At 43.4% G+C, this 17,594-nt stretch overlaps 1 protein-coding gene and 1 long non-coding RNA gene across 2 annotated transcripts; both read left to right on the plus strand.

Moving 5' to 3' along the window:
- Positions 1 to 805: 805 nt before the first annotated feature.
- Positions 806 to 1,749, plus strand: LOC119323217 (dehydrin DHN3-like). The gene is made up of 2 exons (XM_037596811.1): positions 806 to 1,102; positions 1,214 to 1,749. Exons 1-2 carry the CDS (start codon positions 878 to 880, stop codon positions 1,463 to 1,465), a joined length of 477 nt encoding a protein of 158 aa, XP_037452708.1. The 5' UTR covers positions 806 to 877; the 3' UTR covers positions 1,466 to 1,749.
- Positions 1,750 to 5,124: 3,375 nt separating this feature from the next.
- Positions 5,125 to 6,872, plus strand: LOC119321906. Its single transcript, XR_005155276.1, has 4 exons — positions 5,125 to 5,571; positions 5,728 to 5,809; positions 6,252 to 6,323; positions 6,851 to 6,872. It is a non-coding gene; the product is annotated as an uncharacterized LOC119321906 (long non-coding RNA).
- Positions 6,873 to 17,594: the final 10,722 nt, after the last annotated feature.

Here is a 17,594-nt window from a genome sequence, read left to right on the forward strand (position 1 = left end):
GCTGGAGATACTCTAAGGGTTGGTTATGTGTGCCTACATCGACGGGGTTCCATGTGCATCGGTGACTTCGACAACCTTTTACTTCGAGGTTTTGCCATATGAGGATAGCAGGGTGACCCAGCTCCCCTTCCCTCCCCTCCCCCAATATGCTTAGTGTGGTTGCCAATCTCTGTCGTACGTGGCGGTATGCTATTGCGACGACTCAATGAGGTTTGTTCCTCTATAGGTCTTTACTAGTATATTAGTGGTTCAATTTCTCAACGTTGTTTGCTGTCGTCGTGGCTAAGGTGATGCAACAACGACAAATTGAGCCACGGCTTTGGCAAGAACTTTGAGGCATGTAGTCATAGTCCATGTCTTGCCCTATATCTGGTTGTATCCGATCTTGTATTGTTTGATCCGATGTAAATTTAATTTAATTTCTGAAAAAACTGACGCATTAGTATCATCTCCATTAATGATGGAAATACGGTTGGCCTATTTTCTTACGTTTTCGTTCCATGCCGACACTTTCAGCTTTCATTTTCCGAAGCAAACAAGAGGACGTTTGCAATCGGCGACAACGTGTTTGGGCGATTGTATCCCCCGTGTGTCATCAGTTCTACCTCAAAAACAAGCTGAGACGTGGCATCCCGAAAGCGTCCAGTAGCTGCACATGTCCGGCCTCTCTTTATGGGCGAGTCACCAGTCACCGACTCCCGCCGACCAGCCCACTCATGCCCGCACACGTAGCGCCCCGACGATCCTATCCCCTCGCTAAAGACGGCTTATAAATTGCGCCCCGTGCTGCATCTGCTTCCACAACCACAAGTTGCAGCCAAGTGAGCAAGACAACACACCAGATTTCTGAGATAATCAAAATCAGCACCTGTGCAAGATGGAGTACCAGGGACAGCAGCAGCACGGCCAGGCGGCGACCAACCGCGTCGCCGAGTACGGTAACCCGGTGGCCGGACATGGCGCCGGCACCGGCATGGGCGCGCACGGCGGCGTCGGCACCGGCGCCGGCGCGGCTGCAGGTGGGCATTTCCAGCCCACGAGGGAGGAGCACAAGGCCGGAGGGATCCTGCAGCGCTCCGGCAGCTCCAGTAGCTCCAGTTCGGTGCGTGTTTATATACTTCTTTCTAATTAACACTACTTCTGCATAGTTGCATGCGTGAAGAGTATGCATGAAAAAGCATCAATGACTGATTTTTCTTGTTCCTCGTGATAGTCTGAGGATGATGGCATGGGCGGGAGGAGGAAGAAGGGCATCAAGGATAAGATCAAAGAGAAGCTTCCGGGTGGCCACGGCGACCAGCAGCAGACCGCCGGCACCTACGGACAGCAAGGTCATACGGGAACGGCCGGCACCGGCGGCACTTACGGCCAACCGGGACACACCGGAATGGCTGGCACCGACAGCACCGGTGAGAAGAAGGGCATCATGGACAAGATCAAGGAGAAGCTGCCCGGACAGCACTGAGCCCGGCCCGCAGCAGCTACTCGAGAGTTGAGGTGCCGATCTGGCCACCTTTGCAGAATAATAAGATGGAGATGCAGTAAAACTTCCCGAAATAAAGTGAGCTACTCACTTGTGATGTCTGAGTTCTGAGTCTGGTGGACTTGAATTTGGGCTGCTTGTATGTACCCGGGATGTTTTGTGCTCTGTACTTCGATGTGTGAATTTTCTTTTGGTTGTACTGTGTATTTATTATATGGGGATGTATATCATGGTATAATGCAATATATTTTGCCCTTTTACTTGAACTTCTTGTGTGATTGCACTTTCTAAAATTTGTCGACATATTGCACATTGCTTGAAAATGTTTTAAGAGAGCTTGGAGCATTCTAGAAAATGTTTGAAAGTTTTGAGTAAGTAGCATAAAACTACTACTTTTTGGGTTAGGGTTTCAAAAAAATATCAGAAATTTGTTTGTCGCTAAAAACAACCGAAAGTGGTTGGTTGTTTAAAAAAACACAGGAGTAGTTGCTTGAACTTTAATATGTTTTCTCACAGCTTGGGCCCGCACGTGAATGAACCGTTTTAACTGTATTTGTTTGAGTTACATGTGGGCCCCACATGTGAGCTGTGTTTTCCTCATATATATTCTAATAAAAAACTTGGTCTTCTTCAACCTCAACTCACCGTGCTGCAACTGCCGCCACCGCGACCAGGGCCGAGAGCGCAACCACATTTGAAAAATCTTTTAAGAGAGTTTGAAACATTCTAGGTAATGTTTTTGAAAATTTTGAAGCATCCAGAAAAAAGGTGCACCAAACATACACATACTCATCTTGATTTTCTGAGCAATATGCATGAAATTGTTTTTTTTTTGAACAACTGCTTTCACATCTGTTTATATTAAGAAACGGTTAAAAACTACTACTCGTCATTTTTGATTAAAAAACTGCCATAGTTAAACAATCACTTTCCCGTCAATTCCATTAAAGAAACAATGGAAATTTTGCACAGCAAGAAAGCAAAGAAAAAATATGAGCCAAATAAACTACTTCCTTTTATAAGGCCGTGTATTTTTCTAACTTGTCAATTTGACCAACAAAATATGAGGTATATGTCAAAAAGGTATGTCATTGAATTGGTACAAAAAAAATGTTTGCTTGCATATTTTTGTAAATACAACTTGGATCACAGGTGAGCAATGATATCAAAACCGGAGAACAACTAGAACTAAAAGGCAGAACATATGAAACGTCACTCTGATTACCATAGTCAACATTCTTGCTTCACCTTCAAATTTTCTTTGGCTTGGCTCTTTCTACAACATTATCCAAATATAGATATGATTCCAAAGAATGAAAATGACAGACTTAGGTTACCTAAAATGTTTTGTTCAAAACATGTTTCATTGCAAGTTTGAAAAATTGTATAGTAAACCGCAGCACCCCAAAGATCCCCCTTTTTTTGATTGGGACACCGGAAATGAAGCAATCCAAGCCCCAAACATACCAAATGCGGCCCTGTTTGTTTCGGATTGTGGGACCGGATTCAGCTTTTCCAGTGAAGCCGAATCTGGAATCTGAAACAAACAGTTGTTTGAAATCAGCTTTGGCAGTGAAGATGAATCTGGATTTGGGCAATTTTTAGTGCAATTTTCTGAAGCACCTCAACGTTTACTTCGATGGTGAAGCTGATTCGTAGAATCAGCTTTGCCAGTGACGCGAATATGTGATTAAAATCTAAGTGAAGCTGAAACAAACAGGGCCGTACTATCATGTGGTATAGTTAGACCAATGGCACTAACAATCACTTGACATATAAACATGGGCACATTTCTTTTGCCGTACAAAAATGTACATGGTTAAGGAGCAACCAACAAATGATCCACTATTTCTTTTGCCGTACAAAAATGGCATTGTCTGGTCCATCCTCGGTTGACCATGTTATTCTTGCTTCAGATGATATTTTTTAAGCATCGATCACAAGAAAATTTTGATCTTCAAATAATAAATATTTTTGTAGTGTACAACCTATACTTATATCAGTTGTAACTTGTAAGCATAAATAAGTCTCTAACTGAAAATCGCTTATTCATGCTTATACAGTGCATCTACTAGGGTTCTGCTATATCTGACAACAAGGTCCTTCTGAACCTGATATATCTCCAACCTTCGTTTTTGCCTTTCTATACTGTCCCTAGCTTTGCGAAGATATGATGTGTTTTGCTAACGGGTCCATTACGCCAACAATCTTCCTAGAACGGCGTGTTAGCTTCATTTTCAACTACTCCCTCAATATATCTCGTAAAATTGTCGTTCACAATTGTCAAACCCTAACAAAAGTGTAATCCTCTAGTCTTTTTCTCAACTTGTTATAACTTGTTTTAAAAGATATTTCATAGGTAGTAGAGTTTGCCAAACTTGGGTTTGCCGAGTCACTTACACAAAAAGATTTCGTTCATGGTTGCCAGGTTCATAATGCCCAGACCACCACAACCTTGAGGTAAAACAAGCAATAGGTCAATTAACCGAGTATTTTTTTTGTTACATTCAAACCAAAGCGACAATGATTTGTGGTGATCCATTCTTTTTATAACCCCTTGTGGAGCTTCTAGGAAGGACAATATGCACAAAGGTTTGCTAATCATAAAAGCCCTTATAAGAAAAACGCTACCCATAGAGAAGGGATATTCCCTTTCACCCGATGGCGGAGCCACCTCCGTGCGACCCTGAATATTTTTGTAACTTACATTCAGGAGAGAAATAGGTCAAATTTTTTGAATAAATGTGGCATCTTGAACTTCAGGTACGATTGCAATCACACAATGGTTCATTCTTTCAATGTTCAAACCACACGTGTGTAAAGTATCCAATAGCTTACTTGCAAAAAAGAGAGTATCCAATAGCTTCTTTCAAATCCCTTTTGATTTCCTCTCAGAATCCTTGATCAAATTTTTGTAAGCCAACCATCTACACTTGCAGATTCATCTACTTCTATCAAACAAAACATGTTTTATCTCCTCCATTATAAATTTGAGGTTAAGAACTATCTGACTTTTTTTGCTCACACTCGATCTCGCTGATCTCTATTGTGGTCATCTCAGGTGGCACAAATAAATCTTTATATAAATCAGTAACATGCCTTAGCAAGTTATGGTCTCCCTGAATTTCCTTTCCTCCGGACCTTGGCATAGAAATGTAATTATTATTTTCTATCACGAGCATTACGGTGGAAAATTTTAGTGTTTCCATTGTCTTCTTTTTAATCCTTTTCTTTAACCCTATGTTTTCATTTGAATAGTATCTCTGAGTTTTTCTTTCCCCTGCAGACAGGGGATTGTTCAGAGCAGGCTGAATGGACAATGGGGATGAAATAGGTCAACACTTTCAAATAAATCTAGACACCGGGCTCGGAGTCTAGAACATGCCTAGGATCTCTACTCCTAATGAAGCAGTTGGTAGTCTCTATCGGTCAATTTTCGTCCCACCTCCGCTGGTTTTTTTTCGTCCTTAAAAAATTTACGAAATTTCGTAGGTTAACCAGGGACAACTCCCACCTCCCGCCTTGACAAAAAACCCAACCAAAACCAAAAAAAAACCTCGAACTCCGACGGGAACGAGGCTCCCCTCGATCTCAAACACCGTACATCTAGCGTCACGGTCTCACGGGGGAAAACCGCGCCGCCGCCCAAGGCCCGCTCCGCCCTCACCGCTACCCGCAACGCCGCTGCCGGAGGTCCGGCCGGCGAAGCCGCGCCGCGCCCAGGGATGGCGCGGCGGGGCGGTTCTGTCTCCCTACCTCCTGCCAGAGCCCACACCCCACCATACGTAGATCTGGCCGGGAGCCCCTCCACCACCATCCCCGCCCCTCCCGTGCGGCCTTCCTCGTCTCTGGTGATGAAGTTCGTCCTCGGATCCGTGACGACGGCGCCTCGGTGACTCCCCCACGCATGCGGCTTGGCCGGCCCAGATCCGATCTGGCGACCCCCCCCCCTTCTGACTGGCTGCTGCGTCCTCCGGCCCGGCGTGCCCGCCTCCTCCCTTGGCAGCGGGGACTTGGTCTTGCTCCTCCCCTGGCCGCATCCTCCCTCGGCAGCACTCTCTCTTCATGTTGCATTCTTGCTGGTGGTGGTTGGGCTTGGTCACTTGATACATGTCTGATTGATGAACTTGATATTGCGACCTTTCACATCTTTAGGTTCTGGAAGTTAGATTATCTTGGCCTGGATGTGCATACTCGCCTGGTCAATATGATTTCCTGATTTGAGCATATGTTGTGTGTTGCAGGTCCTTGAGTTTGGGTGTGACTGGCCATTAAGCTTGGTGGCTCATAATATTTGCTCCATGGAAACCAAGCATACCACGGGAGGTAAGCATTCCCCGATTCTGGACACTTGAATGTCAACTTATCTCATCTTGGAGATCTTCTGACGTTCTGAATATGTGCACTCACTGTAATCTGTGTACTGTTTTAGATGTGTAATAAGTGGATACGTCCCTAATAGGACACAGGTCTATATGGCATCTTTCTGCAGAAATTTGATTTAAGTGATCTTATTACTGTCTTATGCTAGCTAATATTTTTGCGATCAAGGTTGTGTTGGAAGAACTGATGGTTGGGTCCTCTGAATATCATCGTGTTACAGAAACAATGATCTTTTCTTAGTCTACTATAATGACTGCCTATTGTTGCACAACATCCATCCATCCTTATGCTATTCGGTTATTATTATTTTTGAACTGGGTTTAATCCCTTCACATTTCAAAGTTTTGTGTGTGCATTCGCATAACTACTTGTGTTACGAGTGCAGGATTCAAAGAATTTCTATTGGGAAATCAAAGGGGGCAATAACTTCAATTGGGAGAAGTCGCTAGAAAAGAAGGTCAGAGCGATAACCTTGGTTAAACACATTCGTTGTTAATATTTGGCAGACGTATAGATGATGCCTATGAGGCTATGACCCAATATCATTATTCTTTATCTTGCAGACTCAAGAAAAATATTAGATTAAATGGATTGTACAAGAGAATTATTTCTACTTTGGTATGACGATGTTCGAAAGGGCTAGAAGTATAATTGATTCTCATACTGTTTTTTTAAGCTGATGCTCATACTATTGAACTTAGCTAACTAGATGTTTCAAAGCAAAGGCACATGAAGAAACACATATTAGTTTCAACTGGTAGCTCTCATCAAAATTCCTAGAAAAGGTTTAGGAATATTTCCATGATAAATTTTTATATTAATTACTTGTACGGGTGATGGTAATGTTAACATGTTTTTTTGGCTCCTTTGTACACGGATTAGGCTTGTTCAGCACAACTCATTTTCTCAAGATTAGGCTTGTTCTTTCTGTACTGAAAACAGTATTAGTAGTAGCATGCATTTTGACTCAGTTTTCTTTTGTAGGAGACCTCTACCTGGTAACCACATTCTCCAAGTGGACGTGGGAATAAGAAAGCGTAGCAGAGACATGAAAAGGTGGGGTGCGACCTTGAAATGCTCATCAAATTGCTGGCTCCATGTTGCCTCTCCACTGTCATCATACTTGTCTGCATCAAGAATAGTGTAGGCACTGCTGCTGGGGGAGGGGCGCCGGTTGAGCTCCGCCGGGCAGCACTTCGAGCTGCTATAAAAATATCATGATCATCTTTTGGTGAATACAAAGATGTTTGTAACCTCATAAGTAGAGCTCTGTACTGCTGCTTGTATATTGAGAGATACTACAGGAATTTATACACTCATAGCTTATCTTTCTGATAACTGTCATGCATATATTTCAACTAAATTATGGTTATTGTTTATGTTTGTCAAACTAAGCCATTGATAGGATAATCAAAAGTAGTTGTTGATTGACAAAGCTGAGACAACTTACAGACATTATACCAGCTAGGAATTTATTGGTGGGACAAAATTATGTCATGGTTTATATACAGGTGATCGATACTTCAGGTAGCTCACTACTTGATTCCATAGATCATACACTAACAATTTTTCTTTGGATACAGCAAGGATCATACCCCACCCACGCGGCGGCACGACGCAGAAGGGCTACATGGGTTAATAGCGGCGTGTGCAATGGAAGGACGCCTACGAGAACAAGCTCGCCGAGGTCTTGGAATTCCAACCTAGGTAAACAAGTGAGCTCACTTTAACAGTTTACCCTTTTTGGGTGATGTGGGCTAACTCATTAATTAAGGGCTACTCGGCTCTGTATTTTTCTCTCTTTGGTAATAGAAGTCCCCCTACATCGCCTCTGTTCGATTTTGGTAGCTATCCTTGTTCTAGATCATAGGGTTGTCATCTTCATATGTCATATGATATATAATTGATGCAAATTGCAGCTGACCCATCGTCTATCTGTAACCATTTATCTGTAGTTGTGCTCTTTGGCCAGAACGGTGGTATCTTTGGCCAGATGACTGGACCATCTTCTATGATCCAGAAGAAGCACCTCTCGCACAAACATGTATATTTATTTGTGAATCCGATCCTAACAAGAGTATTTGACCTTTAACATTTTTCTGACAGAAAGTATGACCACCAAAATTTCTTGGAATTCAATAGCTCCTAAAACAGATGTTTTGTCATAGTGAAGGAACCAGAGGGGAGGATATATAGGTATGCCCCGCCGTGACGCAACCCTTGATCCGTCTTTGGTCAATCTTCTGTATTATCTAATCATACTAAACATGTATCCATTGCACCGCTAGAAGCTGAACTCACCATGTACTGATTATATATTTTGAAGGAAATATGCCCTAGAGGCAATAATAAAGTTATTATTTATTTCCTCATATCATGATAAATGTTTATTATTCATGCTAGAATTGTATTAACCGGGAACATGATACATGTGTGAATACATAGACAAACATAAAGTCACTAGTATGCCTCTACTTGACTAGCTCATTAATCAAAGATGGTTATGTTTCCTAACCATAGACATGTGTTGTCATTTGATTAATGGGATCACATCATTAGGATAATGATGTGATTGACATGACCCATTCCGTTAGCCTAGCACTTGATCGTTTAGTATATTACTATTGCTTTCTTCATGACTTATACAAAGTTCCTGCAACTATGAGATTGTGCAACTCCCGTTTACCGGAAGAACACTTTGTGTGCTACCAAACGTCACAACGTAACTGGGTGATTATAAAGGTGCTCTACAGGCGTTTCCGAAGGTACATGTTGAGTTGGCATGATTCGAGATTAGGTTTTGTCACTCCGATTGGCGGAGAGGTATCTCTGGGCCCTCTCGGTAATACTCATCACCTAAGCCTTGCAAGCATAGTAACTAATAAGTTAGTTATAAGATGATGTGTTACAAAATGAGTAAAGAGACTTGCCGATAACGAGATTGAACTAGGTATTGGATACCGACGATCAAATTCTTGGGCAAGTAACATACCGATGACAAAGGGAACAACGTATGTTGTTATGCGGTTTGACCGATAAAGATCTTCGTAGAATATGTAGGAACCAATATGGGCATCCAGGTCCCGCTATTGGTTATTGACCGAGAATGGTTCTAGGTGTCTAAATAGTTCTCGAACCCGTAGGGTCCGCATGCTTAACGTTACGATGACAGTTTTATTATGAGTTTATAAGTTTTGATGTACCGAAGTTTGTTCGGAGCCCCGGATGTGATCACGGACATGACGAGGAGTCTCGAAATGGTCGAGACATAAAGATTGATATATTGGACGACTATATTCAGACACCGGAAGTGTTTCGGATGATTTCGGAGAAAACCGGAGTGCCGGGGGGTTACCGGAACCCCCCGGGAGAGTATTGGGCCTTATGGGCCTTAGGGGAAAGGAGAGAGGGGCGGCCAGCATGGGCCGCGCGCCCCCTCCACCCTCTGGTCCGAATTGGACTAGGAGGGGGGGCGGCGCCCCCCCTCTTTCCTTCCCCCTCCTAGTAGGAGTAGGAAAGGATCAGTCCTACTCCTACTAGGAGGAGGATTCCTCCTCCCTTCGCCCAAAGGGGCCGGCCGGCCTCCCCCTCCCTCCTTTATATACGGGGGCAGGGGGCACCCCATATACACACAAGTTGATCTACGGATCGTTCCTTAGCCGTGTGCGGTGCCCCCCTCCACCATATTCCACCTTGGTCATATCGTCACAGAGTTTAGGCGAAGCCCTGCGCCGGTAGAATATCATCATCGTCACCACGCCGTCGTGCTAACGGAACTCATCCCCGAAGCTTTGCTGGATCGGAGCCCGGGGATCATCATCGAGCTGAACGTGTGCTGAACTCGGAGGTGCCGTACATTCGGTGCTTGGATCGGTCGGATCGTGAAGACGTACGACTACATCAACCGCATTGTCATAACACTTCCGCTTACGGTCTACGAGGGTACGTGGACGAATACTCTCCCCTCTCGTTGCTATGCCATCACCATAATATTGCGTGTGCGTAGGAATTTTTTTGAAATTACTACGTTGCCCAACAGTGGCATCCGAGCCAGGTTTTATGCGTAGATGTCATATGCACGAGTAGAACACAAATGAGTTGTGGGCGATATAAGTCATACTGCTTACCAGCATGTCATACTTTGGTTCGGCGGTATTGTGAGATGAAGCGGCCCGGACGGACATTACGCGTACGCTTACGCGAGACTGGTTTCACCGCTACGAGCATTCGTTGCTTAAAGGTGACCGGCGGGTGTCTGTCTCTCTCACTTTAGCTGAATCGAGTGTGGCTACGCCCGGTCCTTGCGAAGGTTAAAACAGCACCAACTTGACAAACTATCGTTGTGGTTTTTGATGCGTAGGTAAGAACGGTTCTTGCTAAGCCCGTAGCAGCCACGTAAAACTTGCAACAACAAAGTAGATGACGTCTAACTTGTTTTTGCAGGGCATGTTGTGATGTGATATGGTCAAGACGTGATGCTATATTTTATTGTATGAGATGATCATGTTTTGTAACCGAAGTTATCGGCAACTGGCAGGAGCCATATGGTTGTCGCTTTATTGTATGAAATGCAAACGCCCTGTAATTGCTTTACTTTATCACTAAGCGATAGCGATAGTCGTAGAAGCAATAGATGGCGTAACGACAACGATGCTACGATGGAGATCAAGGTGTCGCGCCGGTGACGATGGTGATCACGACGGTGCTTCGGAGATGGAGATCACAAGCACAAGATGATGATGGCCATATCATATCACTTATATTGATTGCATGTGATGTTTATCCTTTATGCATCTTATCTTGCTTTGATTGACGGTAGCATTTTAAGATGATCTCTCACTAAAATTATTAAGGAGTGTTCTCCCTGAGTATGCACCGTTGCCAAAGTTTGTCGTGCCCAGACACCACGTGATGATCGGGTGTGATAAGCTCTACGTCCATCTACAACGGGTGCAAGACAGTTTTGCACACGCGGAATACTCAGGTTAAACTTGACGAGCCTAACATATGCAGATATGGCCTCGGAACACGAAGACCGAAAGGTCGAGCGTGAATCATATAGTAGATATGATCAACATAGTGATGTTCACCATTGAAAACTACTCCATCTCACGTGATGATCGGTTATGGTTTAGTTGATTTGGATCACGTGATCACTTAGATGACTAGAGAGATGTCTGTCTAAGTGGGAGTTCTTAAGTAATATGATTAATTGAACCAAATTTATCATGAACTTAGTACCTGATAGTATTTTGCTTGTCTATGTTTGTTTGTAGATAGATGGCTCGTGTTGTTGTTCCGTTGAATTTTAATGCATTCCTTGAGAAAGCAAAGTTGAAAGATGATGGTAGCAATTACACGGACTAGGTCCGTAACCTGAGGATTATCCTCATTGCTGCACAGAAAAGTTACGTCCTGGAAGCACCGCTGGGTGCCAGGCCTGCTGCTGATGCAACTGACGATGTTAAGAACGTCTGGCAGAGCAAAGCTGATGACTACTCTATAGTTCAGTGTGCCATGCTTTACAGCTTAGAACCGGGTCTTCAACGACGTTTTGAACGTCATGGAGCATATGAGATGTTGCAAGAGTTGAAGTTAATATTTCAAGCAAATGCCCGGATTGAGAGATATGAAGTCTCCAATAAGTTCTACAGCTACAAGATGGAGGAGAATAGTTCTGTTAGTGAGCATATACTCAAAATGTCTGGGTATAATAATCACTTGATTCAACTGGGAGTTAATCTTCCGGATGATAGCATCATTGACAGAATTCTCCAATCACTGCCACCAAGCTACAAGAGCTTTGTGATGAACTATAATATGCAAGGGATGAACAAGACTATTCCCAAGCTCTTCGCAATGCTAAAAGTTGCGGAGGTAGAAATCAAGAAGGAGCATCAAGTGTTGATGGTCAACAAGACCGATAGTTTCAAGAAAAGAGGCAAAGGGAAGAAGAAGGGGAACTTCAAGAAGAACAGCAAGCAAGTTGCTGCTCAAGAAAGAAGAAACCCAAGTGTGGACCTAAGCCTGAAACTGAGTGCTTCTACTGCAAGCAGACTGGTCACTGGAAGCGGAACTACCCCAAGTATTTGGCGGATAAGAAGGATGGCAAAGTGAACAAAGGTATATGTGATATACATGTTATTGATGTGTACCTAACTAGAGCTCATAGTAGCACCTGGGTATTTGATACTGGTTCTGTTGCTAATATTTGCAACTCGAAACAGAGACTACAGAATAAGCGAGTACTGGCCAAGGACGAGGTGACGATGCGCGTGGGAAACGGTTCCAAAGTCGATGTGATCGCGGTCGGCACGCTACCTCTACATCTACCTTCGGGATTAGTTTTAGACCTGAATAATTGTTATTTGGTGCCGGCGTTGAGCATGAACATTATATCTGGATCTTGTTTGATGCGAGACGGTTATTCATTTAAATCAGAGAATAATGGTTGTTCTATTATATGAGTAATATCTTTTATGGTCATGCACCCTTGAAGAGTGGTCTATTTTTATTAAATCTCGATAGTAGTGATACACATATTCATAGTGTTGAAACCAAAAGATGCAGAGTTAATAATGATAGTGCAACTTATTTGTGGCACTGCCGTTTGGGTCATATCGGTGTAAAGCGCATGAAGAAACTCCATACTAATGGACTTTTGGAATCACTTGATTATGAATCACTTGGTACTTGCGAACCGTGCCTTATGGGCAAGATGATTAAGACGCCGTTCTCCGGAACTATGGAGCGAGCAAATGATTTGTTGGAAATCATACATACTGATGTTTGTGGCCCAATGAATGTTGAGGCTCGCGGCGGGTATCGTTATTTTCTCACCTTCACAGATGATTTAAGCAGATATGGGTATATCTACTTGATGAAACACAAGTCTGAAACATTTGAAAAGTTCAAAGAATTTCAGAGTGAAGTGGAAAATCATCGTAACAAGAAAATAAAGTTTCTACGATCTGATCGTGGAGGAGAGTATTTGAGTTATGAGTTTGGCCTACACTTGAAACAATGTGGAATAGTTTCGCAACTCACGCCACCTGAAACACCACAACGAAATGGTGTGTCCGAACGTCGTAATTGTACTTTACTGGATATGGTGCGATCTATGATGTCTCTTACTGATTTACCGCTATCATTTTGGGGTTATGCTTTAGAGACGGCCGCATTCACGTTAAATAGGGCACCATCAAAATCCATTGAGACGACGCCTTATGAACTGTGGTTTGGCAAGAAACCAAAGTTGTCGTTTCTTAAAGTTTGGGGCTGCGATGCTTATGTGAAGAAACTTCAACCAGATAAGCTCGAACCTAAATCGGAGAAATGTGTCTTCATAGGATACCCAAAAGAGACTATTGGGTACACCTTCTATCACAGATCCGAAGGCAAGACATTCCTTGCTAAGAATGGATCCTTTCTAGAGAAGGAGTTTCTCTCGAAAGAAGTGAGTGGGAGGAAAGTAGAACTTGATGAGATAACCGTATCTACTCCCTTATTGGAAAGTAGTTCATCACGAGAACCGATTCCAACTACACCAATTAGTGAGGAAGCTAATGATAATGATCATGAAACTTCAGATCAAGTTTCTACTGAACCTCGTAGGTCTACCAGAGTAAGATCCGCACAAGAATGGTACGGTAATCCTATTCTGGAAGTCATGTTACTTGACCATGTTGAACCTACGAACTATGAGGAAGCGATGATGAGCCCGGATTCCGCAAAATGGCTAGAAGCCATGAAATCTGAGATGGGATCCATGTATGAAAACAAAGTATGGACTTTGGTTGACTTGCCCGATGATCGGCAAGCCATTGAGAATAAATGGATCTTTAAGAAGAAGACTGACGCTGATGGTAATATAACTGTCTATAAAGCTCGACTTGTTGCAAAAGGTTTTCGACAAGTTCAAGGGGTTGACTACGATGAGACTTTCTCACCCGTAGCGATGCTTAAGTCCGTCCGAATCATGTTAGCTATTGCTGCATTTCATGATTATGAAATTTGGCAAATGGATGTCAAGACTGCATTCTTGAATGGATTTCTAGAAGAAGAGTTGTATATGATGCAGCCGAAGGTTTTGTTGATCCAAAAGGTGCTGACAAAGTGTGCAAGCTCCAGCGTTCCATTTATGGATTGGTGCAAGCATCTCAGAGTTGGAATAAACGCTTTGATAGTGTGATCAAAGCATATGGTTTTATACAGACTTTTGGAGAAGCCTGTATTTACAAGAAAGTGAGTGGGAGCTCTGTAGCATTTCTAATTTTATATGTAGATGACATATTATTAATTGGAAATGATATACAATTTCTGGGTAGCATAAAAGGATACTTGAATAAAAGTTTTTTGATGAAAGACCTCGGTGAAGCTGCTTACATATTGGGCATCAAGATCTATAAAGATAGATCAAGACGCTTAATAGGACTTTCACAAAGCACATACCTTGACAAAATTTTGAAAAAGTTCAAAATGGATCAGGCAAAGAAAGGATTCTTGCCTGTGCTACAAGGTGTGAAGTTGAGTCAAACTCAATGCTCGACCACAGCAGAAGATAGAGAGAAAATGAAAAATGTTCCCTATGCTTCAGCCATAGGCTCTATCATGTATGCAATGCTGTGTACCAGACCTGACGTATGCTTAGCAATAAGCTTGGCAGGAAGGTACCAAAGTAATCCAGGAGTGGATCACTGGACAGCGGTCAAGAACATCCTGAAATACCTGAAAAGGACTAAGGATATGTTTCTCGTATATGGAGGTGACAAAGACCTAGTCGTAAACGGTTACGTCGATGCAAGCTTTGACACTGATCCGGACGATTCTAAATCGCAAACCGGATACGTGTTTTTATTAAACGGTGGAGCTGTAAGTTGGTCCAGTTCTAAACAAAGCGTCGTAGCAGGATCTACATGTCAAGCGGAGTACATAGCTGCTTCGGAAGCAGCAAATGAAGGAGTCTGGATGAAGGAGTTCATTTCCGATCTAGGTGTCATACCTAGTGCATCGGGACCAATGAAGATCTTCTGTGACAATACTGGTGCAATTGCCTTGGCAAAGGAATCCAGATTTCACAAGAGGACCAAGCACATCAAGAGACGCTTCAATTCCATTCGGGACCAAGTCCAAGTGGGAGACATAGAGATTTGCAAGATACATACGGATCTGAATGTTGCAGACCCGTTGACTAAGCCTCTTTCACGAGCAAAACACGATCAGCACCAAGACTCCATGGGTGTTAGAATCATTACTATGTAATCTAGATTATTGACTCTAGTGCAAGTGGGAGACTGAAGGAAATATTCCCTAGAGGCAATAATAAAGTTATTATTTATTTCCTCATATCATGATAAATGTTTATTATTCATGCTAGAATTGTATTAACCGGGAACATGATACATGTGTGAATACATAGACAAACATAAAGTCACTAGTATGCCTCTACTTGACTAGCTCATTAATCAAAGATGGTTATGTTTCCTAACCATAGGCATGTGTTGTCATTTGATTAATGGGATCACATCATTAGGATAATGATGTGATTGACATGACCCATTCCGTTAGCCTAGCACTTGATTGTTTAGTATATTGCTATTGCTTTCTTCATGACTTATACAAAGTTCCTGCAACTATGAGATTGTGCAACTCCCGTTTACCGGAAGAACACTTTGTGTGCTACCAAACGTCACAACGTAACTGGGTGATTATAAAGGTGCTCTACAGGTGTTTCCGAAGGTACATGTTGAGTTGGCATGATTCGAGATTAGGTTTTGTCACTCCGATTGGCGGAGAGGTATCTCTGGGCCCTCTCGGTAATACTCATCACCTAAGCCTTGCAAGCATTGTAACTAATGAGTTAGTTATAAGATGATGTGTTACAGAACGAGTAAAGAGACTTGCCGGTAACGAGATTGAACTAGGTATTGGATACCGACGATCAAATTCTTGGGCAAGTAACATACCGATGACAAAGGGAACAACGTATGTTGTTATGCGGTTTGACCGATAAAGATCTTCGTAGAATATGTAGGAACCAATATGGGCATCCAGGTCCCGCTATTGGTTATTGACCGAGAATGGTTCTAGGTCATGTCTACATAGTTCTCGAACCCGTAGGGTCCGCACGCTTAACGTTACGATGACAGTTTTATTATGAGTTTATAAGTTTTGATGTACCGAATTTTGTTCGGAGTCCCGGATGTGATCACGGACATGACGAGGAGTCTCTAAATGGTTGAGACATAAAGATTGATATATTGGACGACTATATTCGGACACCGGAAGTGTTCCGGATGATTTCAGAGAAAACCGGAGTGCCGGGAGGGTTACCGGAACCCCCCGGGAGAGTATTGGGCCTTATAGGCCTTAGGGGAAAGGAGAGAGGGGCGGCCAGCATGGGCCACGCGCCCCCTCCACCCTCTGGTCCGAATTGGACTAGGAGGGGGGGGCGGCGCCCCCCCTCTTTCCTTCCCCCTCTTCCCCTTCCTCCCCCCTCCTAGTAGGAGTAGGAAAGGAGGAGTCCTACTACTAGGAGGAGGATTCCTCCTCCCTTGGCGCGCCCAAAGGGGCCGGCCGGCCTCCCCCTCCCTCCTTTATATACGGGGGCAGGGGGCACCCCATATACACACAAGTTGATCTACGGATCGTTCCTTAGCCGTGTGCGGTGCCCCCTCCACCATATTCCACCTCGGTCATATCGTCGCGGAGTTTAGGCGAAGCCTTGCGCCGGTAGAACATCATCATCGTCACCACGCCGTCGTGCTGACGGAACTCATCCCCGAAGCTTTGCTGGATCGGAGCCCGGGGATCGTCATCGAGCTGAACGTGTGCTGAACTCGGAGGTGCCGTACGCTCGGTGCTTGGATCGGTCGGATCGTGAAGACGTACGACTACATCAACCGCGTTGTCATAACGCTTCCGCTTACGGTCTACGAGGGTACGTGGACGAACACTCTCCCTTCTCGTTGCTATGCCATCACCATGATATTGCGTGTGCGTAGGAAATTTTTTGAAATTACTACGTTGCCCAACATATTTCCCTGGTCACAATTAGATGGCTAATAATTTCATGCACACAATAGCAGATATTCAGATATTTGGAATTGTTTTGCTGTGTTCTTTCTATGAAAGATAAGCATGAATGCAGCGATGGCAAACCTAAACATCGTTGCCAATTTTCTCTTTCATGGAGTAGGATGAATGTCATGGCAGCAACTGCGAGCTGCAAAAACATTATTGTTACGGGGTGCACCAGTTTCAACTGTGTCTTCTTGCAAGCTCCTTGTCAAGGAGAGTCCCAAGGTCAGTCTGTACTCTGTAGGCTAATTAATCCATTGACTATGTCCTATGATTCTCTAGGAGCACTAAGAAATTGTATGTTTTTTTATAAGGTGACTGAAACAATAATAATAATATTTTCACGCCACATCCAGGAGATGAAAACTTTATTGGTAAGAAGACACAAGCTTACCCTTTTCAGCTTGTCTCAAGCAATTAAGAGTTCCGTTCTTATTTTTTAGCACTTCGAATGTGTATCTCTTATGGACTAATACTTTCTGATCTGACACCCTGGTAACATCATGATTTTTCTGAGCGCAAGGCTGGCTGACCCATTTTTTTACAAGGATTTGCAATACTGAGAGACTCAGCCTGCACTGGTAAAAATCCCAATTGACTTTGCCCTTGATTATTGCAATAATGGGTTGATTTTAGTGGTTTGGTCTGT

This window comes from Triticum dicoccoides, chromosome 6B, assembly GCF_002162155.2.
Source record: "Triticum dicoccoides isolate Atlit2015 ecotype Zavitan chromosome 6B, WEW_v2.0, whole genome shotgun sequence".
Classification (NCBI taxonomy): Eukaryota; Viridiplantae; Streptophyta; class Magnoliopsida; order Poales; family Poaceae; genus Triticum; species Triticum dicoccoides.